This window comes from Calonectris borealis, chromosome 2 (assembly GCF_964195595.1).
Source record: "Calonectris borealis chromosome 2, bCalBor7.hap1.2, whole genome shotgun sequence".
NCBI classification, from domain to species: domain Eukaryota; kingdom Metazoa; phylum Chordata; class Aves; order Procellariiformes; family Procellariidae; genus Calonectris; species Calonectris borealis.
The window spans coordinates 650,086-675,630 of NC_134313.1; the positions used below are offsets into that span (position 1 = coordinate 650,086).

Sequence of the window (25,545 nt, forward strand, 5' to 3'; positions counted from 1 at the left end):
CCCGTCGGCACCCCGGTGCCAGGGGGCGGGGCCAAGTCGGGGCGGGGCGCGAGGGCGTGGCCGTGCAGCGCCGGGCGGACCCCCATTCCCAGAAGCCCTTTCCCGTCCGGGCCCTCCCCCTTTGGCGGCTGCTCTGTAGCAGATTGGCGCAGCCACGGCGCGGCCCCGCTGGCGCGGCGCTCATTGGCTCCCGGGCACGCCCATCAATAACGAGGAGTCCTCGCTGTTGCCGGGTGATGCCCGGCATGTTGGAGGCGCCCGCCATGGCGGCGGAGGCGACGGTGGAGGCGGCGCTGGCCGGGCTGGCGGCGCTGCTGGCCCCGGCGGCCGGCGAGGCGGCGCGGGCGGGCGCGGCGGAGGTGGCGCTGTCGCTGTCGGGGGGCGCGGAGGGGCGGCGGCTGCTGGCGGGGCGGCCCGCGGCCCTGGCGGCCCTGCTGGAGCTGGCGGCGGGGCCGAGCCCGCCGGCGGCCCGCGCCGCCCTGGGCTGCCTGGTGAACGTGTCGGCCGAGCCGGCGGCCCGCGGGCCGCTGCTGGCCGCGCTGCCCGCGCTGCTGGGGCTGCTGCCGGGCGGGCCCGCCTGCGGGCTGCTGGCCAACCTCTGCCGGGAGCGCGGCGCGGCGCGGCGGGTGCTGCGGGGCCTGCGGGAGCGCGGCTCCGGGCTGGCGCCGCTTCTCCAGGCGCTCGGCGAGCCCCGGCCGCCGCCCCAGCTCGGGCCGCTGCTCTGCAACCTCAGCCAGCTGCCCGAGGGCCGCCGCGGGCTCCTCGACCGCTCCCGGTACGGCTCCGGGGCGGCGGGCGGCCTCCGGGCGGGGCAGTGCCCGGGCCGGGGCGGGGGGTCTCCGGCCCGGCCTGACCGCCCCTCTCCCGCAGGTGCTCGGTGCAGCGGCTGCTGCCCTTCACGCAGTACACGGACTCCGCTGTCCATCGCCGGGGCGTCGTGGGGGCACTCAGGAACTGCTGCTTCGAGTACGGTGAGAGACCCGGGCCGAGCCCAGCCGCTGCCCCGAGCTGCAGAGCCCTGCCCCAGCCCGCGGCACCGGCTGCCGGGGCCTGCTGCCCTCCCCCTGGGCTGCGAGCGGGCTGTCCCGCCCAGCCGGGGAGCTGGGCCGTGCTGGGTCTGGCTGGGATGGAGCTCGCGTTCCTCACGGCAGCCCACGCAGTGCCGTGTTTTAGACCAGAGACCAAAGCAGTGCTGGTAACGCGGCCGGGTTTAGCGGCGCAGGCGACGCCGGCCAGGTTTAGGCGGTGCTGAGCAGCGCTCACGCAGCATCAAGGGCTTCTCTGTTTCTCACCAGAGTACGCTGGGGGTGGGCAGGAGGCTGGGGGGGACACAGCCGGGACAGCTGACCCCCACGGACCAGAGGGGTGTCCCATATCTTGCAGCGTCACGGCCAGCACTAAAACGGGGAGGGGGCCGAAGCAGCCATTGCGTGGGGACAGGCTGGGCATCGGTCTGTGCTGAGTGATCAGTGCCTTTGCGTTGTCTGGGGCTTTTTCTGTATTTTTTTTTTTCCTTTGCTTATTGAACCATGAGTTTTTCTCGCTTTTGCCCTTCCCATTCTCTCCCTGGTTCCACTGGTAGGGGGGAGTGGGTGGGGGTTGAGCTGCTGGCCAGGGTCAGCCCACCGCAGCGGGCCAGGCTGGGCTTTCTGCCCTGGCTGTGGCGGCTCCTCTGACTCCAGGCTGTCCCCAGAGGACCACGAATGGCTGCTGAGTGAGGAGGTCGACATTCTACCCTTCCTCCTCCTGCCTCTAGCAGGCCCCGAGGAATTTCCTGAGGATGAGATGGAAAGTAAGTGGGTGTCAGAGTGGGAGGTGGGCGTCTGGGGGCTGCTGGCCCTGTGCCTCCCCTGAGGCTGCCTCTCCCCCAGGGCTGCCTGTGGACCTGCAGTACCTGCCCCAGGACAAGCAGCGAGAGGAAGAACCTGACATCCGGAAGATGCTGCTGGAAGCCATCATGCTGGTGGGTCCCTCTGGCGCAAATCGTGGCAGGGCTGAGGGCGAGAGCCCAGGCCAGGGCTCCTGGGAGCAGAAAGGTGTTCAGGGCTGCCCCAGAACGTGCTGTCTGACAGGAGATCCTCTGGAGAAGTGGTGATGTCTGGGCTGGACGAGCAGGCAGTGAGGTGGATTGAGAACTGGACGGGCCCAGAGGGTGGCAATCAACGGCACAAAGTCAAGTTGGGGGCCAGTGACCAGCGGTGTGCCCCAGGGGCCGATATGGGGTCCAGTCCTGTTCAACATTTTCATTAATCATCTGGATAATGGGGCAGAGCATACCCTCAGCATGTTTGCAGATGACTCCGAGCTGGGAGGAGTGGCTGGTACACCAGAAGGTCGTGCTGGCATTTGGAGGGACCTCACCAGGCTGGAGAAATGAGGACCTTGTGGAGCTCAGCAAGGAGAAGGAACAACTCCAGGCAGCAGGACGTGCAGGGGAGCGATGGGCTGGAGAGCAGCTCTGTAGACAGGCCCTGGGGGTCCTGGTGGACACCACGTTGAACATGAGCCAGCAGCGTGTGGCAAAGGCGGCGAATGGTGTCCGGGCCTGCATGAGGAGGAGTGTCGCAGCAGGACGAGGGGGGGATCCTTCCCCTTTGCTCGGCACTGGTGAGGCCACACCTGGAGTGCTGGGTCCAGTGCTGGGCTCCCCAGTACAAGAGAGACACAGACACAGTGGAGACAGTCCAGCGAAGGGCCACCAAGGTGGTGAAGGGACTGGAGTGGCTCTGCTACGAGGAAAGGCTGAGGGAGCCTGTTCAGCCTGGAGAAGAGAAGGCTCAGGGGCATCTCATCAATGTCTATAAACACCTGAAGGGAGGGAGTAAAGAGGAGCCAGGCTCTTTCCAGTGGTGCCCAGTGCCAGGACAGAGGCCATGGGCGCAAACTGGAACGCAGGAGGTTACGCTTGAACATCAGGAAACACTTTTTCACTGTGAGGGTGATGGAGCCCTGGCACAGGGTCCCCAGGGAGGTGGTGGAGTCTCCATCCGTGGAGATACTCAAAACCCATCTGGGCATGTTTAATATCTTTTTAATACCCAGTTCGATTGAATATCTTGAATATCTTTATCAGTGTTCTGGACGAGGGGATCGAGTGCTCCTTCAGTCAGTTTGCAGACGACACCAAGTTGGGCGGGAGTGTTGATCTGCTGGAGGGTGGAAAGGCTCTGCAGAGGGACCTGGATGGGCTGGATCGATGGGCCGAGGCCAATGTATGAGGTTCAACAAGGCCAAGTGCCGGGTCCTGCACTTGGGCCACAACAACCCCAGGCAACGCTGCAGGCTTGGGGAAGGGTGGCTGGAAAGTGCCCGGAGGAAAAGGACCTGGGGGTGCTGGTCGACAGCCGGCTGAACATGAGCCGGCAGTGTGCCCAGGTGGCCAAGAAGGCCAACGGCATCCTGGCCTGTATCAGAACTGGTGTGGCCAGCAGGAGCAGGGAGGTGATCGTGCCCCTGTACTCGGCACTGGTGAGGCCGCACCTCGAATCCTGTGTTCAGTTCTGGGCCCCTCACCACAAGAAGGACATGGAGGTGCTGGAGCGTGTCCAGAGGAGGGCAACGAAGCTGGTGAAGGGCCTGGAGCACAAGTCTGATGGGGAGCGGCTGAGGGAACTGGGGGTGTTCAGCCTGGAGAAGAGGAGGCTGAGGGGAGACCTCATCGCGCTCTACAACTGCCTGAAAGGAGGTTGTAGTGAGGTGGGGGTTGGTCTCTTCTGCCAAGTAACAGCGATAGGACGAGAGGAAATGACCTCAAGTTGCGCCAAGGGAGGTTTAGATTGGACATTAGGAGAAATTTCTTCACCGAAAGGGTTGTCAAGCCTTGGAACAGGCTGCCCAGGGCAGTGGTGGAGTCCCCATCCCTGGAGGTATTCAAAAGACGTGTAGACATGGTGCTTAGGGACATGGTTTGGTGGTGGGCTTGGCAGTGCTGGGTTAACGATTGGACTCAATCTTAGAGGTCTTTTCCAACCTAAACGATTCTGTGATTCTGTCTTGCTGGGCACCTGGCCCTGGGTGTCCCCGCTCGAGGACCAGAGTTCCCAGCCCAACCAGCCTGTGATTCTGTGTTTAAGGGCCAACGAGCTCCACTCTGCCACCAGCCCAGGGCGAGCTGGTCTCCCCTCTCTGGGCAGGCTCTCCAGCCCTGTTCCTACGTTGGAGGGACGTCCCACGGGGGGGTCAGAGCGGCTCTGTGACAGCCCCCCACACGGTGGGGCATTTCATCACCCCCGGCCGAGCCCCCGCGACGTCCCATGCTGGCTGCTGTCACCGCTCTCCAGGCTGCACCGGACTCCCTGCCCACGCTGCTGCTTTGTCTCCTCCGCAGCTCACAGCCACCAAGGCCGGCCGGCACATCGTGAGGGAGAAGGGGACGTACCTGATCCTGCGGGAGCTGCACCGCTGGGAGCGGGAGCCTGACGTGCTGGCTGCCTGCGAGAAGCTCATTCAGGTGGGGAGGGGGGTTCCTGGGCGGGGGGGGCAGCTGGGTCCCGGGGTGCGGAGCTGCCCTGGAGCTGCTCTGATGGCTCTGTCCTGCCTCTCCCTCGCTCTCTGCTCCTCGCTGGGTCGTGGGGCCCTTGCAGAGAGCCGTGGGAAGGGGAAGGGTGGGTGTCCCACCGGCCTGTCACCCTTCCCTGAGCATTCCTCCCCCTCCTGGGAAAAGGTGCTGATCGGGGACGAGCCCGGCCCGGGGATGGAGAACCTGCTGGAGGTGAACGTCCCCGAGGAGGTGGAGCAGCAGCTGCAGCGCCTGGACCGGGAGGAAGAGGAGCGGTGGCAGCGGGAGCGGGAGGAGGCGCAGGGCTCGACGCCGTGCCCCGAGGAGCCGTCGCGGTGAGGGGCTGCTGTGCTCGGCCTCTCCCAAGCGGCCGGGTCGCCCGCAAGCTGCCGCTCCCGGGGGATGCTGCCGGGGTGATCGACCCCTCAGGGCGGCAGCTTGGCCCTGTTCCTCCCCGCTGCTTGTGAGGCAAATTTGGGGTCCTGCGGGACAGGGTTCCCCCTCGCCTCACGCAGCTCTGCCGCTCCCGTTGTGGGACAAGGCTCAAATGCGGGGGGTGAGATCCGGGAAGGGGCCGCTGCTCCCCACCCGTGGCCGTGGGGCTGCCCCACGGCTGACCCCGGGGGCTCTCCCGAGGGCTGGGCTGCCACAAGGTGCCTTGCAAAATAAAAGTTTTCCAGCCCAAACCCGCTGTGCCCCTGAGGAGACGGTTGGGGGGAGCGGGGGGAGGCTGTGGGCTGCAGGAGGGAAAAAGGGGGCCCAGGGACGGGCACGGGCATCTCCTGCCACCGTCACAGCAGGCCCCCTCCTCCTGCCCCAGCCCTGGGGTGCTGCAGGGGGGGCGCAAGCTCACCCCCGGTCCCGTTCCAGCCTGGGGCACAGTCCCGTCCCGGGACCCCCCCTGTGACGCCCCTCGCCTCCCTGCCAGCTCCTGGGGCCTCCAGACGTGGCCGCGGCCCGTCCTCCTGCTGCCCCCCCACACGGGGGGCTCCTGTCCCCGTCGGCCCCTGCAAAGGGGACAGGGGGCTTGTGGTGGGGGTCCCTGTGCGGAGGGGACAAGGCGGGGAGCAAATGGGGGCACCTGGGGATCCAGGGGAGGGGATCCCCCTCCTGTATCGGGGCACCCCAGAGATCCAGGGGAGGTGATCCCCCTTCCAAATTAGGGCACCCCGGGGATTCAGGGGAGGGGATCCCCCCTCCTGTTTTGGGCCATCCCGGGGATCCAGGGGAGGAGATCCCCCTACCGTATCGGGGCACCCCGGGAGATCCAGGGGAGGTGATCCCCCTCCCATTTTGAGGCATCCTGGGGATCCAGGGGAGGTGATCCCCCTCCCGTATCGGGGCACCCCGGGGATCCAGGGGAGGGGATCCCCCTCCCCTATCGGGGCACCCCGGGGATCCAGGGGAGGGGATCCCCCTCCCGTATCGGGGCACCCCGGGGATCCAGGGGAGGGGATCCCCCTCCCGTATCGGGGCACCCCGGGGATCCAGGCCCGCACGCGCACGCACGCGCCGCCACACGAGGCCGAACGGGGGCGGAGCTCAACGGCACCGCCCCCGTCCGTGCGCATGCGCGGGCCCCCGCCCACCAGCGTAGCGGTCACCCGTGGGGCGGGGCCTTTAGGAGAGGGCGTGCCCCTCTGGAGGGGGCGTGGCAAGGGGGGCGTGGCGGGCGCACCCGGAAGCGGCGCCGGGGACCGAGCGGGTCCCGGTCCGGCGGCGCCCGCGGTGAGTGCGGCCGGTGGGCCCGGGGCGGGGGGGCCTGAGCAGGGGGACCCGGTGTGGTGGGGACCCAGGGCGGCGGGGACCCAGGGCGGCCCGGGGGGCTCTGGGGTCTAGGAGCACAGCTCCGCCGGATCCCTCGCCCGGTACCGGGGTGCCCCGGCCCCGTAACCCCCCCTTCCCGCCCTCGGGGAGCTGCCTGTGCCCCCCCTCCCTGCCCTCGGTGAGCTGTCTGCGCCCCCCTTCCCACTCCTGGGGGAAATAATCCCGGTAGGGGCTCCCCACGGGGACCCACCGCTGGGGTCGAAGCTCCGGTGCCGGTTGCCGGAGCCCCCGCCGCTGGGAAGCCGGGAGGGTCGTGGTCCCCGGGCAGTGGGATTCCCCCCCCCGGCTGCGTTTCTTCCTGAGGGAAACCAGGGCAGCGCCTGCCTCCCCTCCACCTCCTCTGCGGCGCGGCCCCCGCTCCGCAGGCGAGGCAGATGTGCTGTAAGGGCCGCGGTGCCGCGGCAAGGCCGACGTCTCGGCCGGCGACACGGCCGGGGCACAAGCCCTTCGTGGCCAGCTCGGCCGGCTGCCTGGCCTGGCCAGGCTGGAGAAGGCTTCCTAGGCAGTGCTGGGCTTGGGGCAGCGGGGGAAGTCTTGAATGTCGGCCCTCAAATCTTATTTTGCTGAAAATGTGTTTTTTCTGGCCTGGTGGAGGTCAGCTGAAGGAGCTGAGCCCACCTCTGCCCTGGTGGCAGGGCTCCCGGCCTTCCCAGGCGCTGCAAACTTCGCTCCCTCGCTCTTCTTCCTGGTTTTTGGGACAAATATTAGGAGCGTGGCCTCAGCTCCTCCTGCAGCACGCCGGGGCTCGCTAACGGGGCGCCCGCCTCGGCTCATCAGCCCTCTCGCCGAACCTAGGGGCTGCGGTTACGAATTCCTCGCAATAACACAAAGGGAAATCGCGTCGGATGGTTTAGCTTTCTCAGTCTGTTTTGCTGATGTAAACCATCCTCTCGTTTGCAGGTGACGAAGGAAGAGGCGGCGGGGAGCGGAACCCAGGATGCGCTCCCTCCGGCTCCGACCTCTGTAGGGACGGTCCTGGGGACCGATGGAAGCACGGCGCCTGCTGCCTGCCGGCCCCGCGGAAGCAGAGCTCGGGCAGGCGATCGTCTGCCTGCAAGGAGCTGGTGTTTCTCCTTCCCCGTGGCTGCTGTAGGGCATCGCCTCCGCCTCGCTGCGCCCAGCGTTGGCTTTCTGACCCGGACCAGAACCGCAAACCCTCTTCTCCGTGAAAGTAAAGGCAGTGTGTAAAAATAGGTTCCCCAGGGATCCCCGGGTTTGAGACAGAGGAAGCTGCCGACTGCCTTCTGCTGGTGGGGAAGCTGAAAACACGGAGCATGACGGAGTCACGGATAAAACGTGAGTGCAGGAGCGCGGTGGGAGAGGGCAAGGGGCTTCAGTGCACCGGCCCTGCCGTGGCAGTCTCCTTCCCTCCGGCCGCAGCCCCCCTTAACCTCGGGCTGTTCGTTCTGCCCAGCTCCAGCACAGCTTTTCTGCGCCGCTTCCGTGGGGATGGAGCTGGTTGGGAAGTCTTTGTCACTAATAAGGCTAAATTGCCTTGCCGCTGCCCTGAGGGGAGCTCAGCTCTGCGGTGGAGCACACAGCAAAGCTGCCGGACCCAGGCTGCTGTAGCTCTCTGCAGCATCTGGAGAGACGTACTGGTCGGGGACGGGAGGAGGGAGTGGTTCTCCGTGCACAGTAATTCCCTGCCCTAGAAATTAATCTCAGGCCTTGTCTCTGCTGCAAATTGCATAAGCTTAAATAGTCTCTAACTGTTTAAACTGGTGTAAACCCTTGTGCATTTCCTAAATTAATCCCAGCCAGCTTTGAAATGAATCTTTCTTCTTTTTTTTTTTTTTTTTTAAGACAATAAAGAATTTTCTGGTTTAATTAAGCCACAGGGAAGGGGTGTATTGGGGTGGGAGCAGGAATTACCTTCAGCAGCAGCACCAGGTCACGTTGGCTTTAACGTGACAGCATGGCAAACGTCTCCGCAACCCCCTGCCTTGGGAAATGAAAACCCCCAAAGCGGGGTGTCCTTCGGCTGTGGGCTGGGGGTGAGCCCTGGGGCGGGACTGTGCGGCTGCTCAGGCAGACGCGGGGACAGGCAGCTCCTCCTGGCCTGGAAGCACTGGCTGCAGCAGGAGGGGAAGGGACGAGGGACGTTGTCACCCTCCTTGTGCCACCCTCAGTGACGGCCACCGGCGCTTTCGAGGCAGCGTGGTGTCCCCTCGGGGCTGGGCGTCCTGGTGGGTCTTCGTGCCTCTGCGTGAGGGCACGTCCTCGGACGAGGGGCCGTGGCGTCACGGAGGCCGCGCGCAGTCACTGGCCCCACGGTGTTCTACAGGCTCTTTGCAGAGCGCTCGCTCTGCTCTGAAACTAATTAACCTTATTACGACAACGGCCCTGATGAGAAATACACTGCTCCGCAATAACAATTAGGCTCTTGCAGCAGAGTGGCTGGCTGAGGGGTGTGAGGGAGCGGCTCTGGCCGCAGCAGCGATGCGGGCCCCTCGTTTGCTGCTGGCAGGACCTCGGTGGGCTCCGTCCCGCTGCCGGGTCGGCCGTTGGGACAGCGATTTTTAATAGGGGCCCCGTAACCCTGGGCAGCGGAGGGTGTCGTGCTTGGGGACGGCGCGTTGCTGTCGGTACCCAGGGGACAAGGGCCACCGTCACCTGTGCTCCCAGGGCTGTTCCCAAGTGGCAGCTGGTTAGCGTGGCCGGAGGGATGGGAATACCAGGGGGAACTTCGCCAAATATTAGCTCCTAACTGACGGCATCCGCTCACCCGTGTAGAGCCTCATCTGGTGGTGGGATTCAGCGGCACGACCACGGGGCTCCTCCAGCCCCTGACCCTCAAGGATGTGCCCTTGGTAGGTCCCATGTCATGTCAGCCCTGTGCAGGTTCCCCAGGCACCGTGCCCGGCTGTACAGCGGATCCCGTCCCCCAGTGCCCAGCCCTGGTCTAAAATCTCTGGTGTAATAAATCCCTCCTTCTCCCCGCTCCAGCGAGAAACCTTAGAGCCAAGTTCACCTTGGCTCAGAGGCTGACGTGGTGCTGAGCAGTATCTGTAGGGTCTGCAGCAAAAAACCCTGTGAAGTGTCCAGATGAGGATGAACGAGCGCTTGGGGGATAGGGGAGGGCCACGTGCAGGGTGTCTTCATGTTGAAGGTGAGTTATCTTGGGTGGTGAGCCCAGAAGAAAGGGTTTTGGTAGGTGCTCGTCGAGTGGGAAACAAAAGGGCTGGTGAAGCTTAATTTAGCTGCGCACGTGGCTCATGGAAGAATGGATGAAAATGCTGGGAGGTGTAAGCTCTTCTGTTGCTGCTCTTGTTGGTCCGGGAGATGTTCAGAGAATACAAAATCTTTGCAACTTGCCTGTCTTGCTCAGGGCTTGCTACGACATTGATGGATGCCACCACAGATAAGGACCCGCTAGTCCAGGAGCAGATCTACAATGCTTTGTGCTACCTGGGGGAATCCGAGCCGGAGGAGATCCTCAACTCCTGTGACGAATACCTCCGGCAGCATGACAAGGTAGGGGTCTGCTTGCCCGGTCCTGGGAATGTCAGCAGGATGAGAAATACTTCCCAGCGGCCTGGGGATATTGGCTCTGTCAGCAAGCAAGGGAGATACCTGGGAGGATCGGGGCTAAAAGAGGGCTGGACCAGCCGGCTGAGAAGTCTGGTCCGAGGTGCTGGAGTTGCACAGGTGAAGAAATGGCGATAATATGCTGTCGTGGATGCGAAACGGAGTAAAGCGGGTTGGTGGTTCAAATCATTGCCTTTTCCTGTGCAGGCTGCCCGGTGGAAATGCTAGCCAGTCCCTCGCCAGGCATCTCGCAGCCCGGGCAGCTCTGGGATGCGCAGGTTTTGCTCGCCCCGGGGCAGCCGCAGCGCCTGTGCGCAGCTTGGCTGACCGGCTGCTTTCTCCCTCCCTTTTCAGCTGGCCTACCCTCACCGGGTGATCATCCTGAAGGCAATGGAAACCGTGGTGAAGAACAACATTGCCCTCTTGGACAAAAGCACAGCGAAGGTGGTTATCTTCCTGGCGTCTAATGAAATGACCAAGTCAAAGGTATGACCTGAAAGCTCTGGCTCCTCCTGTCATTCCTGGCTGGGCCCTTTTCTGCCCCTGATGCCGTCGTCGCAGTAAATGCTGCGTGTCTGGGGCTGCCCCGGCAGTAGCAGTTACTGGGACCCCTTTCGTGGAAGGGAAGAGCTAGTTATGTGCCATCTTCTGGACTTGGGACGGCGAGGGAGTAGGGGATGGGCTACGTTCCTCTCTGGGGAGAGATGAGGATGGGTTGGCTGACGGTTTTCTCCCAGCACGGCACGCATGCACAGCTAAATGAAATTCAGATCATAGAATCATAGAATCATACAGGTTGGAAAAGACCTCTAAGATCATCGTGTCCAACCGTCAACCCAACACCACCATACCCACTACACCATGTCCCTAAGCGCCTCATCTACACGGCTTTTAAATACCTCCGGGGATGGTGACTCCACCACTGCCCTGGGCAGCCTGTTCCAAGGCCTGACCACTCTTTCAGTAAAGAAATTTCTCCTAATGTTCAATCTAAACCTCCCTTGGTGCAACTTGAGGCCATAAATGCTGAGAAGGACCTGGACAGGCAGGCGGGTATTGGAGCAGGAAGGAGGCAGTGCCTCGAGGGGCTGCAGGCCCACGTGGGGGAAGATCACGTCTGAACCTTGAGCCTGTTGTTGAGCCCGCCCTGTGCAATTCCCCACGGCATTTGGAGCCGGGCACGATGGCATTTAAATGGCCTCATGGGGAGGCCGCGTGTCTGACGCAGTCTCTGCTCTGATGTGGTTTCCTTCGTCCACACCAGGAGGTGATCCGGGACTGGCAGCAAGCCGCGAGCAACGTCCTTGTTGCAGTGGGGCAGCGCTTCATCAACAAGGTGATGGAGGAGGTACTCACCAAGTTCCAGCCGGGAATCCTGCCGCATTACTTCGTCATGCAGACGTTTGCAAACCTCTCTGTGTCGAACGGTGAGTTGGCAACCTGCCGTCTCTGCGTGCGGCTGCTGGTCTGCGTTGGAAAGAGCCGTGGAAGTGTCGTGTGCTTCAGGTGCTGTGGTTCACGCCGTAGCCAAATAGCTCTGCGGTGGGGCACCTCCACCTCAGCGTCGTGCGTGCTGAGCCAGCCAGCGTGCTTCAAAACAAACTTCTCGGGACCTTACAGCTTAGGCTTGATGCTGCTAAACAATTGATGTGTTTGCTCTGCAAAATAACTTAGTGATGAGATGCACTGAAAAACCAGTAAAGAGCAGTATGGCAAGGTGGAGCGCGATCAGTGGTACCCGGCACGTACCTGGCAATTCCCAGCGCGCAGAGGAGCTGAGTCCCTGTAAAAGTGGGTTTCACAGCTCAGCTGAATCTCTTTAAAATGTTTGCTGCTTAAAAGCAGCAGGAATTGGAGCTGCCTGGCCCTTGTCCTTAGAGAATGCCCTGCTGGGCTCTTGTTTCCAGCCATCCCAGAAAGACTGGGTTTAAAAACGATAATTCTGGGATAGGACTTCTGAAAAGAAGTCTGGCTGCAGAAAGATCTGATGATGCCAGCAGCAAGTGGGACATAGCCTGCAGCTCACCGACTTTGAGAAACAGTTGTGAACTTCAGGGGCTCGGAGGACTGAGCTGCTGCTGCGCTAGAGCTGTCTCCACCACGGGCTGGGGTGGCCAGCTCCCACCTGGGGCTGTCGGCATCTCTTGGGTGCCAGAATCGGGCTCCTGGCTGGCAGCGAACGCCTGGCTGCAGCGAGCTGGGTTTCTTCGGGTGCCTGTGCAGTCCTGCTGGGCCTGGGTCCGGCGTAGGCTGGGGCAGCTGCAGAGCGGCACGTAGGCATTCGCTGCCAGTGAGCATCTCCTGCTTCCTTCCCAGTGTTCGGAATGGTGCCTTTTCTCAACTCCATCCTCGGGACGATGCTGCCCATGCTGGGAATGGCCAAACAGGACCACATGAAGTCTGTCTTCTGCTACGGTAAGGTTTTTCTGGATCTTCTGAGACTGCAGTGATTTTAGATGTGTTGTGGGAGACTTTTTCCCTTCCCTGGAAAAGGAGGGACTGTGGATGGGGGCTGGAGAGCTGGCTAGGATGGACCTTTCCGGAATGTCTGGGAGCAGGGACCTGGCTGGCTCTGGGGAGGGATGGATAGCTGTCAGCTCTAGGTGACTGGGATCCAGCAAAAGTCCTTCTCCATCTCTTAGCTGATCCCTGTCACTCCCATTTCGTAGCCCAGTGAATACTGGCGCCCTTCGTTTTCTCCTCTGGCGAAGAGGACGTGGATGCTCCAGAGCTCTGACTCAGGTCGAGGTGACCGGGGATGCGCTATGCGAGACCCTCTTATAAACCAGGCTGTCCCTTTATTAAGACCGTGAACCTGGCACCTTGCAGCAGCGCAAGCGTCAGCCCTGGTAGGAATTGTGAGGAGTAATTCTCGTAAGCTGGTTCAGGATGTGACGCTTCTGGTGGGCTGGCAGGATGTCACGGGGCTCCCCTCTCGTGACGCCCTCCTCCAGCCCTGGGCTTGCCGAAAGCGGCCGCTTGTGCAGCGGGATTTGATGCAGAAGTACCGGCACTTACACAGCTGGCAAACAGCCTCCTGGGCTGTCCCTCGGTCTCTAGCCAGAGCTGACCCGTGGTGGCCCGCCGTGGTGTGGCTCCTGGCCCGAGTCGCTTTGTGTTTGTTCACCAGCGAGAGGCTCTCCCGAGTGCGGGGCGGTAGCGTCTGCATCTCAGACCGCAGGATGGTGCGCAGCCCCAGTCGGGCATGAAATGACAGCCTTGTTAACATCCAGCAGAGGATCGTCAGGATTTGTGGTTTTCTTTCCGTAGCTGGGCCAAAATAAAAGGTGGTCTGGGGGAGTGCAGGTTCAAGGGCTCTGACGGACACCGCAGGAGCTGCTGGAGCGTGCCGCTGGTGCAGTCGCTCTTATCTCTCGCTGGTACTTACACCCACGGCCTGGGAACGCTGATGTGGCTCTGTGTGTCAAGGAATGAAGGGGATGAGTGGGAGCCTCCCGAGCAGCCCTGTAAACTGCAGGGCTACGTTCAGCAGCATCTGCTTCTCCTGGGAACAATGCCGTTTGTGTCTGAACTCGTTACTGGGATCCAGTAACAGTTTTACACTGTTGGACACGAGGGGCTGCTTCGACCTTAAGAGCTCTTGTTCTGTTCTGTTGAGCTCCAAGCAGGAACGTGCGAGTCTCAAGCTGTTTCTGTACAGGCGCGTTCTCAGAACGCGGAGCCCAGGTCAGGCAATCTCTGAACGCGAAGCATCCTCCTTCGGCCGAGTACAGCCAAACCCCTGAGCTGGTTTAGCCGTGGGGGTTGTTGGTGTCGGCAGCTCAGGTCGTTTAGGCTGGCTGCAGGCGATCGCGGATAGCGGGCTACGTCTTTATAGGCGGGAGGTCTGCTGCCATTCCTGTCCGAGACGGCTCAGCAGCAGTGCCGGGCCCTGCGGAGAGGGGATCCTTCTGCTCGGGCACGGCGGGGAGGACCAGCATGGCCCGTGGGGCTGGTAAAACTTGGTTCTGGGGTTGGGGTGGCTCTTTCTGGAGCAGCCTTCTGCCATCAGCAGGTCTTTCTCCTTCATTGCTTCCAGCAATCACTTCTTTTGGCTTTCTGCTCCCCTCTCTCCTTGCTTGGTCCTGAGAAGTGTGACGTCCCGGCTCCGCACGTGTTCCTCCCAAAACGACTCCGTAGCTGCTGCCGCTGCGGCACAGTCAGTTTGTTGCTCTTGCAGAGTACTTGCAACCTCTTAACTCGTATCCTAGAGCACATGAAGTCTGCAAAGTGCTGCCGGCGCTGGGGAGCGCGAGGGGATGAGCATCTTTAAGCAGCCCCGTGCGGGTCTGGAGCAGGTCCTGCCCTGATCCCAAAACCCCTGCCTGCCCACGGTCAGCCCCTCGTGACCGCTGCTGACCTCGGAGCGTGCGGAAAACCGGGCTGAGGGCTGGGGCATGGGCGGACGTGCCTCCCCAGACCTTCCTGAAAGCACGAGGAGGCCATGGTGCCGAAATCGGGCTGCCAGGAGGGGATGTCTGTGAAACTCGGAAGACGTCGCGGGCAGGCGTGCTGGATTTCTGGCTCCGTATGGTTTCTGTATAATTTTTTGCCAAAGTTTTCAGTAACTGAAAGGCAGGTGAGGTAACTCGAGTCAGCACAACTGTGCAATGCGGGCGGCTCTTTTTGGGGTGGTTTTGCTGTTCCAGGGTGGCCCAGTGCAGAGGGACAGGGACAAGGAGGTCCCAGACTGCTGGATAGTTACATGGAGCTTGATCTGGGCTGAATGCAGGGATGGAGATGTGGATCTGGGGACGTGATCCTGGTTTTACCGCTCCGGAGGAATCTGCAAGGTACCACTTTCTGACTTGGGGGGTGGTGCTGCACTCGACGGCCCCGCTGTAGGGAAGGGAATGAACTTCCCAGCTGCGTCCTAAAACCTTGCTGGCTGGAGTAGCTGTTGCCCCTGGGCTCCTGGCTACAAGCTTTTTAAAAAAAAGAACAAAAAGAAAGTAAAGCCAGGCATAACGTTGCTCGTTGCCCTCACATCCACCTGGCTTTAAGCTGGTGGGTGTTTTGGACTAGACATGTTCACTTCTGTCAAGACAAACTTGTCACAGAAACTTTAGGAGGACTTAACCTGAGCCAGGGAGTTTTGACTCCAGCCTGGAGATGGAGTGAAGATGGGATCTAGATTTCACTCCCTGCGCCAGAAAGGCACTGGGTGTGATGGGGGTGAGCTGGGGACCTTCCTGACCCCTCCAAGGTGGGCATCAATGGGAATTCACAATTTCTGCCCAAAGAGCAGCCAGACCCTCCCTGCCATGGGTGGCTTCTCAGCAGCACAAGCTCCGCTGTGCAGCATCAGGCCCTTCTGCTGGTGGTCCGTCATCCCTGTGTCCCCTCCCAGCCCTTCCCATCCCTCTGAGCCGCGGGGAGCAGGCCGGGGGGTTTCTGCCCCCCCATTAAGGACAGCAGCAGGCCAGGGCTCGGCCCCGAGGGCAGCGGTCTCTCCCGGCAGGCAGGGCAGTGCTTGCAGTACTTCTTTCTTGCGCGCCGCCGGCGGGGTCGCGGCGAGGGAGAGGAGGCATGTGATTGAAATGATCTGGCTTTGGGACGAGGTTGCGGAGTGACTCAGCGTCTCTGATCCTACTGGGCTGAAAATAAACAACTGCCGTAGGCGAGGGGGGAGCGGAGGTTGTGCAACCCCTGCCCCTGCCGCGTCAGCCTCAGCGCGCGGCGCCGTGGGGCGGCAGGGTCCCGGGCTCTGCTCCTGGGAGCCCCCTCTCTTCCTCCTCCTCCTGCGGGAACCTGCTTCCTCCTCTGGGTGTGATAATGTGGGCGCATCAAGCTTGCGCGGGGGCCCGGAGAGCTGGCGTGCCCTCACGTCATCTCGCATCCTCGGGGGCCGTATTGGCCTCTCGGTCCCGTGGGCATGAGGCATCAGGCACGACCGGGCTCTGCAGTCCCCGGCTGGTAGCGCGGGCACCGGTCAGACCGCACCGGGCGGTTGTGCCAGAAACGCTGTGCTCCTCCATCGCGTCTTCCTGCGACGCGGGGCCAGCTGCTTCTTTCCTTCGGTCTTCTATCTTCTGCCGCGATCTTACTGCGGGAAACCTCCTGCCCAGGAGGTGGTGAGGTTTTTTCTTCGCCCCGTTAGTGCGGGACGTGGCTTGCGAGGCCTTCCTCCCCGGAGGAGCTGAGCAGGCTCCTCCTGACCGATTTTCTGGCAGGAGTGGGGCTGCTGTGCCTGGGGAGGGACGGCTCAGTCCCATGGGTACCCCATGGGCGCAGCGGCCCCTTCCCCGGGTGCTGCTGTAGGACCGCCCGCAGGAGCCGTCCCTCTCTAGCAGGAGAGGGGCCGGTGAGCCCGTCCTGGGCAGCTGCTCCAGGTGGCCCTGCCTGAGCCGGGGCTTGGACCAGGTGGGCTCCGGAGGTGCCTCCACCCTTGAGCAGGCTGTGATCCTTCTCCTCTGCCCTGTGCCTCACCTCTCACAGGTCCCACTCTGGTGCTCAGTGGCCCATGGCGGTGCCAGCAGCCAGGGCTCTGGCCCTGGCCGGGTCGGCAGCACGCTACCGGCTCTGCAAGCCCCAGGCGGCTTCGCTGGCTAGGGAACGGCGAGCAGAGGGTGAGGAAGCTGGAAGGGCCTCGCTGCGCAGTAAGGGGCGAAGGAAGGGAGCGCAGGCGTGCCCCTGGCAGCACGCGGAGGGAAAGCAGGGTCTGTGCACGTGCGCCCCGGTGCCTGGGGGTCCTGGGACGGGGCTGGAAGGAGCCGAGGGCAGAGGGGTGCGCTGGGGCTCTGGGGCGGCCAGGGTGGCCAGGCAGGGCTTGCAGCGCGCGGCGCTTCCCAGGGCTGCCTGTGAAAGACCAGTACAGGGACGCTGCTTGGGCAAACCTGCTGCGTCCGTCTTCAGCAGCAGCAGCCCGGAGAGGTTCGTGCTGAGCATCTGGAGCAACACCCTGTGCAGGAGCTCCTGAAGCTGGGAGCCCTTTCGGCGCGCTCCCCTGTTGGATAATTCCCCACGTAAAACTAAGGGGGTGTTTGCAGCCCTCGGGTGCTGTCAGCTGAGACCTGCTCCTGGTGTTAGGTGATCCCTCAGCTGCCCCAGGAACTCTGTAAAGCCTTGGGGAACCCTGTGAAACCGTGGCGAAGGCTTCATCGGGGGGAGATGGAAGGTGGGTATCCCCTCGCGGTCGGCGGTCTCTAGCTGAGCCTTGTGTCTGAGCCAGGACGGGTGCCTTTACACAAACATGCTCTCGTCACCGGTCCAATTCGCAAGTGGAAAAACAACACGTGCTCACACGCAACGCTTGCTGGCCCAGGGACTAGACGAACTCGTTGAGGTGCGGTGCTCTGGCTGCAGCACAGCCTGTGGCTGTGAGGCTGTAATTCTTGGCCGTCCTAGTCGTTAACGAGTGCGTAGAAATGACCCGTGTGGCAAATCCAGGCTGCCATGGGTCAGCGGAGTTGGGTCTCTGGAGTCGGTTACATCGGCTCTGGCCCAGGAAGCATAAAGCAGCGTGTGTCTCTGGCATGGATGCCTGCCAGGATCTTTCGTAGCCAGGGCACCTCTCGGGAAGTCTCTCAGCCTGCCAGGGAGAGTCCTGGTAGCATCTGCCACCCCTTGAGATGCTGCCCAGTGAAACAGCACGTCAGCCATCTGCCTTCTGGAGGGGCTAAAGCAAACACCGTCTTGTATGCGTGGAAAATCTAACTACGATCTGTCTCGTAGCTCTGCAGCACTTCAGTGAGAGCATCCAGGAGTACTTGGCGAACTTGGACAAGGCCCCGGACCCCACGGTCAGGAAGGACACCTTCTCAAACGAGATCTTCAGTGCGTACGAAGTGCTCTTCAACAACTGGCTGCAGCACCGGGAAGCCAAGGTGCGGATGTGGGGGGACAGGGAAGCAATGTCTCCGCTGTGCCCTCTTGTAAGGACGTGGCCTCCAGAAGAGCAAGCCCCCAGCTCCGATTTAGGGCTGGATGCTTTTCTTCTTGAGCCCTGCAGCTCTGCTCGGTTCCCTCTGTCCTCGTGTTCCGTACATAACGTGTGCAGAACGGGTCACTTGCTCCCCGTTGCTGGAAAGCAGAGCATGGGGTGCTTCTGCAGCCCTTTGGGGAGAGCCTGGGCATATGCCAGAGCTGGGAGATGGCCGGCCAGGTTCTGTCCTCTGCCTGCATGAGTGACATCTTCTGACGTCCCCCTTCTCTGCTGAGCACCTCTTGCTCTTAGACTGGCAAAGCCTCTGCTCAGAGGCTCAGAAGCATCAGGAAGAGCAGCGCTGTAGCAGTGGAGCGATGCTGCGGCAGGCCTCTCTGTTCAGGTTTGACCGCACCATTAACGCACAATCTCTCCCTGCAGCTGAGACTGGCCGTGGTGGAGGCTATGGGACCTATGAGTTACCTGATGCCCAGTGAGAAGCTGGAGGAGCAGCTCCCTAAGCTGATTCCAGGCATCCTCGCCCTCTACAAGAAGCACACGGAGGCCTTCTACATATCCAAGGTAAGCGGCTCCGAGGGCTGGTGTCGCTGGCCGAGGACCCGTCCCCAGTCCTATTCACTGGGAGCCTTGCTGGGGCGTAGGGTGGGTAGCGTACCTCTGCCTGCCGCCACGGGTTGGGCTGTGGTTCGGCGGTGCCGACAGCCGTCCGTGAAAGCAGGAGGGACGCTGATCAGCGGCTCTGCCCGTCCCAGAGAGCAGCGTGCGGTTGCGTGGGAAAGTGGCAGCAGCAAAACGATCTTAGTCCTTACCTTACCGATGGTGTCATGCAGCTCGCGCCGTGCCTCCGCCCAGCTGGACTGGGCTGCAACTGCCTTTTCCATGCGAGGTTCCCTCTCCCTGCATCGTGATCCCTCTTGCTACTGAGCCCAAGCCTTGGGTGGTTGTGCCCAGTGATCTGGGAGGGCGGAGTGGGCTGCAGCCCATCTCTGCTGCCGTCTCCTGGCACTGTGCCATGTGCCTGGTTCTCACCGTGCACCCAGCCGCGGCTTGCAGCAGCCAGCGTGCCTTTTCCTGGCCTCCTGCAAGGGCAGGGGGAAGAGGCAGCTCTCGGGAACGCCCGAGCTGTGTCCCCCCGTGGAAGACGGGTTGTGCTGCTCACTGCCGCCGTGGTGGGTTCGTGGTCACCGCTCTTGCCTGCAGTCCGTCCCCCGGGGCTGGCGTAGCACGGGGGCCGCGATCCTCTGTCCTCCTCTGGAGCCCAAGTATTTTCCCGCTGCTAACGGCGACCTGGTTTCTTGCTGAGCAGAGCCTCTGCCAGATCCTGGAAGCTTCTGTCAACATCGGCAGCCGCAGCCTTGATGTGCAGCTGGACTCTCTCCTGGGCACCCTGCACCCCCAGGTAAGGGCTGGGCGGAGAGCAGCCGCCCTCAGGAGGGTGCTGGGGGGGAAGGTGGGCTTCTTGTGAGGTGTAACGCTGGAGCCTGGCCGTGAGCTCGGTCTGCAGGGCTCGAGGCTTCCCCTGGATCAGCCTGAGATCAGGGCGTGCAGCCTGCTCGGCTTTTCCGTCCCCTGGTCGTGCCCCTCTGAGGCTCTCGGCTTCTCTGCTGCTCACCGGTGGTGTTGCCAGCCCTCGGGCTCTGGGGTGCGATGCACCGACGGAGTCACACGCACAGTCAAGTTGTCTGGAGTGAGAGCAGCGCTGGCTGCACGGTTGTGCAGCGGATTGAAAACAAGCACCTCAAAATCAATGGACCTTTTAAAAAGTTTGCTCTTTGAGAATAAGCGAGGGCATTGACTCACCACGGGGCAGTGAGCGTGCAGCAGCGTGCAGGAGCCCTTCTCAGGCTGCCCGGGCTCCTCCTCAGCCGTTCTTCAGCCGCAGGGGTGCGACGTCTGTTATATTACTAAACGCTTAAAATCATGCTCCAGGGGCTGAAAACAGGGCTGAATGCTTTTTTTTAATACTTAACTGACTCTGAGTCTTGGAAGTCTTCAGCAGAGAGGCTGTCCTTTAAAATACACACTTTACCAAAGTGATGCATAACAACCGAGTACAATAACGGTGCCGTTTGTAGGAGCTGCTTCTTGATGACGGGCTTGGACAGGCAAAAGCCGCTCGTGGCTGCAGAGCGGCAGCTCTGGGGCTCTGGGGCTGCGGGATGCGGCTGGCCTCACACAGCAGCTCTGGCTCAGTTGCAGACCGAAGTGTCATTTTGGCAGACCAGAGTAAGCAGATGCACGTTGTCCTTGCTGCAACGTAAATTGAATTAAGAGCCTGAATTATTTTAATAGCACCTGGAAGGGTTGACTCATTTTGAAGATGTTCCAGAGGAGGCAGCCAGTGGTCCCGGCTGGGTGGTGGGGCATGTTTAAACAACAGAGGAGCCCGCCGCTCCTGAGCAGGCACCGTGTTCCCAAGCGGTCTCCCTGAGATGACTTAACCTGCTGGGAGCGCAGGCAGAGCTCTGCTCGGCCAGCAGCGGGCAGAAAGCACCGCTCTGGGCATCCCTGTCCTGGGATGCCGTCACCCACCAGCCCAGGGCTTCGTCTGTCCCGAATCTCGGCGCCGCGCCTGTGCCGAGCACAGCTCTGCCTCTCCGGGGCTGGGTCTGCAGCCTGCCAGCGCCTGTTCCGGGTAACGTCCCTGACCCCAGCTGTTTCTCCAACAGATTTGTGCTCCTGCAGATCCATCTGTCCCCCTGACTGTTAAAAATCACACGGAGGTTCTTCGGTGCTTCACCGTCCTGGGTAAGGGATGACGTGGCGTGGCTGTCCCGAAGCCTGCAGGTCAGAGCCCTTGGAGAGGTGTGGGTGTGCTGCCTGTGGCTGGGGTTTACCTGGTGTTCCATGGTCCTCTCCGAGGAGTTGTGCGTGGTGAATGGAGGGGTTTGTTCCCCCTGGTCTCGGCTGGGCTTGGGGGATATCGTGGATGTCTTTTAGCCATGTGGGGAGACGCGAGGGAGGGGAGGGTGGTGGCTTCTGTCCTGGCTCTAGCCCATGGCTTCAGGCTTGCGGAAGGCAGAAGCTTTGCGTGTCCCTGAAGGCTGGCGTCCAGGGAGAGCATCTCTCGCTGGAGCTCGTTGAGGAAGAGCATGGGGCCAACTCCGCTCCCCTGGAGCTCACTGCTGCCTCAGGCCTGATCATCCCCTTCCAGGGACCTTCCCAAAGCGCCTGGGCTCCAAAGGTTTCTTCAGAGCCTTTTGGGCTGTACCAGCCCACTGAGACCTCTCCAGGCGCCAGGGTCTGCAGCATGCCATGCCTGTGGTGGATGTAGTTTGACTTTGGGGGTGCCCTGCTCATCCGTACTCCTTGCTGCTGTATCTTGTGTACAGCTAACGCTGGTTGCTGCAAACGTTCAGAGCACAGGGGGTCCCCTCTGGTCGGACGGAGCAGGAGGTGTGGGCTGACCTGCAGCTGAAGTGTTCCCAGCCTGCGCGTGGAGCTCTGGCTGGAGCCCTGTCTCCCCCAGTTCTGGCTCTCCTCACCGAATGGCTGTGGCACAGACGTGTGCAGTTGCCAGAAACAGAGCAGTGGTGTGACAAACCGCTGCGGAGTCACGGTTGGGTGATGTCCCTTTCTTGCCAGCGTTCGTGAAGGCAAAACTGCAGCCGAGCTGCCTTTGCCTGAGCAACCTTCAGGCTACCCTGCCGCGGAGCAGCCCACCCCTCCCCAAACACGCCTCTCAAATGCCCACGGGTGTTGCTCCAGTTTCAGCATCCATAGACTGGTTTTATTTTTAACAATCAAAATGTTTTGACAGACGGGGCAGCACTTGTTGGAAGGTATAATTTAAACTCCTTCAGCTCCCTAGAGAGCACAGGGAATTTGCTGAAAGCGCCCGAGAAGAGCGCAGGTCTGGATGTGAAGAGCAGGATGGGCTGGTTAGCCTGGCGCGCGGGGTGGCGTGGCAGCAGCTGCTTCCCGGGGAGCTGCCCGCCCCGCACGGCCGGGAGAGAAGCAGCGGCGCTTTCCAAACTCCCCGCCGTTTGATGCGGCAGGCAAAGCCCTGCACGTGTAGCAGGCACGCAGCCCCCGATCGCACGTGGGGATACGCGGGGCGGGATGCCACCACGTAGGGGATGCGCTGCCTGCATCCCGAATCTCTGGGCTGCGTGCCGTCCCCGGGATGACGCGTGTCCGTGACGGTTGATTTGGCTCCCGCAGCCTGCTCGTTCCCTGACCGTGTGCTGGCCTTCCTCCTCCCGAAGCTGGAGAGCAGCAATGAGAGGACCCGTGTGGGGACGCTCCTCATCATGAGGCAGATCATCAACAGTGCCCGTGAGTACCGGGGCGGCTGCCACCCGGCCGGCCACGGTCCCTGTCGGGGTCGCGAAGCAGGAGGGCGCGGAGCAGGTTGTGCACTTAGGGCTCCAGGCAGGCTTTCCCTTTCCTCCGATGGGGCCCGTTCCACGCGTCCCCTCGTTCCCCTGCTGGGACCTGGGATGAGTGGGATGAGGAGACGAACCCATCCTTGGCTGCAGGGTGAGGGGAGAAGTCTGGCGGCCCGGCCCGCTGGGAAGGGGGACAAGGGACAAAGCCTTCCCTGTCGGGGAAGGGGGATGTTCGGGAGCAGTAGCTCTGTCCTTGGCAGCTCAAGAGCATCACCGAGCTTCAGGGCCTGTTGTCTTTTTTTCAGCCTCTCAAATGGAGATTAAAAAGCCCTTCATTCTTTCGTCTATGAGACTTCCTCTGCAAGACAGCAACAATAAGGTAAGCTGACCTTCTGCTCTTCTGCGGGTCTACTGCAGGGGTGGGGGTTTATTTCTGGGGTCCTGCACAGCCATGCCCCCTGCTTCTGCCAGCCCGGCTGTCCTCCGCCGCCTCCTGTTGCTCATCTCTCTCCTGGCTGGGGTTTTGGCAGTTCTGCCGACGTGCCCAGAAGATACCCCTCCCAGTAACGGGGGAGCACATGGGGACTCGTTTTCCGTCTGTGCCCTGCGCAAAGAGCATGTCTGAGCGTAGGCAGCCCTGCCCAGCAGGGAGTATTGCCGCTGTGAAGCGTGGCCCTGCCTGGAGCGCTGCGTGTAAAGAAAACGCGCGGCGCTGCCAGGAGCACCAGACTGCCGGTGACTCAGCTCACGCGGTCGCAGGGCGCGTCCCGCTTGCCAAACACAAACTTTGCTCTGCCAGACCTAACCGCGTGCGGTGGGCGGTGTGGCCGTGGGCAGCTGACCCCGCTGTCCGGTGTGGAGCCCGGCTGCTGCTGGCAGAGCCCAAACCCAGTTGAAGGGCTGTACGTAAGACCCGTAATAACGTTCCCCGCTACCGAGGAGGAGGAGGTGGCGAGGGGCAGCCGTGAGGAGGACACTGCAGCAGGCAGAAACCCCCCTGCTCGTAGCTTCTCCCCTCCGCCCCGCACCGATGCTGGTGCCGCTGCTCTGCCCGCGCAGGTGAAGCGGGCTGTGGTGCAGGTGATCAGCGCCATGGCTCACCACGGCTACCTGGAGCAGCCCGGCGGGGAGGCGATGATGGAGTTCCTCGTCCGCCAGTGCGCCCTTCCCTCGGATGCGGTAAGCACATCCAGGTGGGGTAAAACTCCTAAAGAAAGGAACCCAGGTGGGACTGGGCAAGTCCCTGTCCGTAGCTGTGCACGTCTCTGGCTCCCCGCAGCACCAATTTAGGCAGACCCGTGGGGGAGGCAGCCCAGTACCCAGGTCCGTGGATGTGCAGTGCAGCCTGCAGAGCTCTCCCATCCAGCCTCTGGCCACCGCTGTCCTCAGCGGAGCGGTGCAGCTGGCAGAAGCCTGCATGCTCCGCTTCGCTTCGCCTGCGGCCTCTCCACCCTCCCCAGGTTGCTCTCGGACCAAAGCGTCCAAACCAACCGCACCCCCACAGTGCAGGCTCCCCACCTCCGACCCTCAGGATGCCCCCCTCGCCATCCCCACTGCCCCAGCCCTCATGCAGCAGCACTGCAGCTTCCTCCCCGTCTTTCCCCTGATGGCGTGTTGTGGCTCCTGCCTCTGGAGCAAGGAGGAGCGGGGGCAAACCTGAGGAGCAGGAGAGGTGCCATTGGGACAGCTGTCCCTGCACCCAAAGGACGCCAGCCTGGACTCGGGGGCTGCGCTGGCAGGACCTCCACCTCCTGCCAGCTCCGTGTCCCCCGCGTAGCCAGGCTGGGTCAGGCTGCTGCCCTCTCAGTGGGGGCAGCTCCCTTACGTGGGGCTTGGCTGCCTCCAGACCCACTTGTCCAGCTGGGCTGCAGAGACACGGGCGCGACTAAAAGCACCCTGGGGCTCAGATCATCCCTTTCCCCCTCAAAGAGGAGCAGGGGCGATGGTTTGGGCTGCAGGAGCTCTGCAGTCCCTCTGAGCTGGAGCACGTGCTGGAGATGGGCCATGAACCAGGAGGCTTTCGGGTTCTGCCCGTTCCTTCCAGCACGCTGTCGGCCAGGCGTGCCATTTCGACGGCTTGGGAAACGTGTTCGCTAAGGGAGTCGCCCAGAGCCGCTCCGGCTGCCGGCCCTGCCGCAGCATCCGTGCTGACCTGCGCTTTCCCTCTCCTCCAGCAGCCCAAAAAGCAGCCGCTGGATGCTGATGACCTCACTAGTGACAGCGTCCAGAGCATCAGCGTCAATACGCTCTTTCTCCTTAGCACGACTGTTGACAGGATGAACAACGTGAGTCTGAGTCTGCACAGTCATCTCTGCCTCTGGGGCTGTCGGTGCTGGCCCGGAGCCACTGTCCGGGTGCTGGGGGTCCCACACTGCCCTCGGCACAGCCCGCACCACCCGTGCGACCTGCAGGATGCCCCATATGCCAGGCAGGGTGGGTTGTTGCCACTCCCAACCCTTGTAGGAGCTATTGCCAATCCCCATGGGTCCGAGAGCCGGGCAGAGGTTTGGTTTGGGAAAGACCTGTAAGTACCCTCCCCGCGAGCTTCTCTAAGGCTGGAGCAAGGCAGTGGTGCTGGACGTCCTCGGTTCAAGGACTGAGTTCAAGGTTCTGGACCTGTTGGAGCAGGTCCACAGGAGGACACAAAAAAATCATCAGAGGGCTGGAACAGCTCTGCTGTGGAGAGAGGCTGAGAGAGCTGGGGGTGTTCAGCCTGGGGAAGAGAAGGCTCCGGGGAGACCTGATTGCGGCCTTTCAGTGCTTAGAGGGGGCTTGTAAGAAAGGTGGGGACAGGCTTTTTACCAAGGCCTGTAGTGACAGGACAAGGGACAACAGTTTTAAACTGAAAGAGGGTAGGGTTAGACTGGACACAAGGAAGACGTTTGTTACGCTGAGGGTGGTGAGACACTGGCACAGGTTGCCCAGAGAGGTGGTGGATGCCCCATCCCTGGGAACATTCAAGGTCAGGTTGGAGGGGGCTCTGAGCACCCTGATCTGGTTGAAGATGTCCTGCTCATTGCAGGGGGACTGGACTAGGTGACCTTTAAAGGTCCCTTCCAACCCGAACCATTCTGTGATTCTATGAAAGGGAACACCCTGGGGCTGGAGCTTCGGTGCTGCTGGAGTAGAGCACAGGCAATAGCACTGCATAAGGGGACTCGGCGATTTTCCCTGTCAGCAAAAGGCCTTTGACCTGGCATCTCCCCCTCCTCTCCCTCGGTCCCATGCTCTGGCACAGGGTCTCCATCCCACAGCCGGGCTCTTGCTGGGTGCCCTGCACCAGCAAGCAGGGCGAGTGCCGTGCTCCTCTTCTCCCGGCAGGTTCTGTGGCCGTACCTCCTGGAGTTTGTGACCCCGATACAGTTCACCAACGCCCTGACCCCGCTCTGCAAGAGCCTCATGTATTTGGCCATGAAGAAGCAAGAGGAGGGAGAAAACGCGTCCCTTATCCGTTACGACCTGAACGGTCAGTGCCG

At 62.0% G+C, this 25,545-nt stretch overlaps 2 protein-coding genes across 5 annotated transcripts in view; both read left to right on the forward strand.

Moving 5' to 3' along the window:
• Window positions 1-237: 237 nt before the first annotated feature.
• HGH1 (HGH1 cochaperone) lies at window positions 238-5,184 on the forward strand. Its single transcript, XM_075140997.1, has 6 exons — window positions 238-775; window positions 871-971; window positions 1,694-1,792; window positions 1,872-1,963; window positions 4,328-4,450; window positions 4,664-5,184. The coding sequence occupies exons 1-6, from the start codon at window positions 246-248 to the stop codon at window positions 4,835-4,837; spliced, it is 1,119 nt and encodes a 372-aa protein (XP_074997098.1). The 5' UTR covers window positions 238-245; the 3' UTR covers window positions 4,838-5,184.
• A 952-nt stretch (window positions 5,185-6,136) lies between these two features.
• Window positions 6,137-25,545, forward strand: part of MROH1 (maestro heat like repeat family member 1) — a 60,943-nt gene continuing 41,534 nt past the window's right edge. For 2 of the 4 annotated variants that reach the window (XM_075140970.1, XM_075140972.1), the window contains exons 1-15: window positions 6,137-6,226; window positions 7,226-7,621; window positions 9,654-9,799; window positions 10,208-10,339; window positions 11,118-11,280; window positions 12,170-12,268; window positions 17,528-17,679; window positions 18,159-18,299; window positions 19,045-19,137; window positions 20,408-20,486; window positions 21,903-22,016; window positions 22,375-22,448; window positions 23,129-23,248; window positions 24,244-24,354; window positions 25,391-25,535. In XM_075140970.1, the coding sequence (XP_074997071.1) occupies window positions 7,600-7,621; window positions 9,654-9,799; window positions 10,208-10,339; window positions 11,118-11,280; window positions 12,170-12,268; window positions 17,528-17,679; window positions 18,159-18,299; window positions 19,045-19,137; window positions 20,408-20,486; window positions 21,903-22,016; window positions 22,375-22,448; window positions 23,129-23,248; window positions 24,244-24,354; window positions 25,391-25,535 (1,591 nt within the window). In that variant the 5' untranslated portion in view covers window positions 6,137-6,226; window positions 7,226-7,599. The remainder of the gene's footprint in view (window positions 6,227-7,225; window positions 7,622-9,653; window positions 9,800-10,207; window positions 10,340-11,117; window positions 11,281-12,169; window positions 12,269-17,527; window positions 17,680-18,158; window positions 18,300-19,044; window positions 19,138-20,407; window positions 20,487-21,902; window positions 22,017-22,374; window positions 22,449-23,128; window positions 23,249-24,243; window positions 24,355-25,390; window positions 25,536-25,545) is intronic. The other 2 variants (XM_075140971.1, XM_075140973.1) reach the window with 1 other exon arrangement.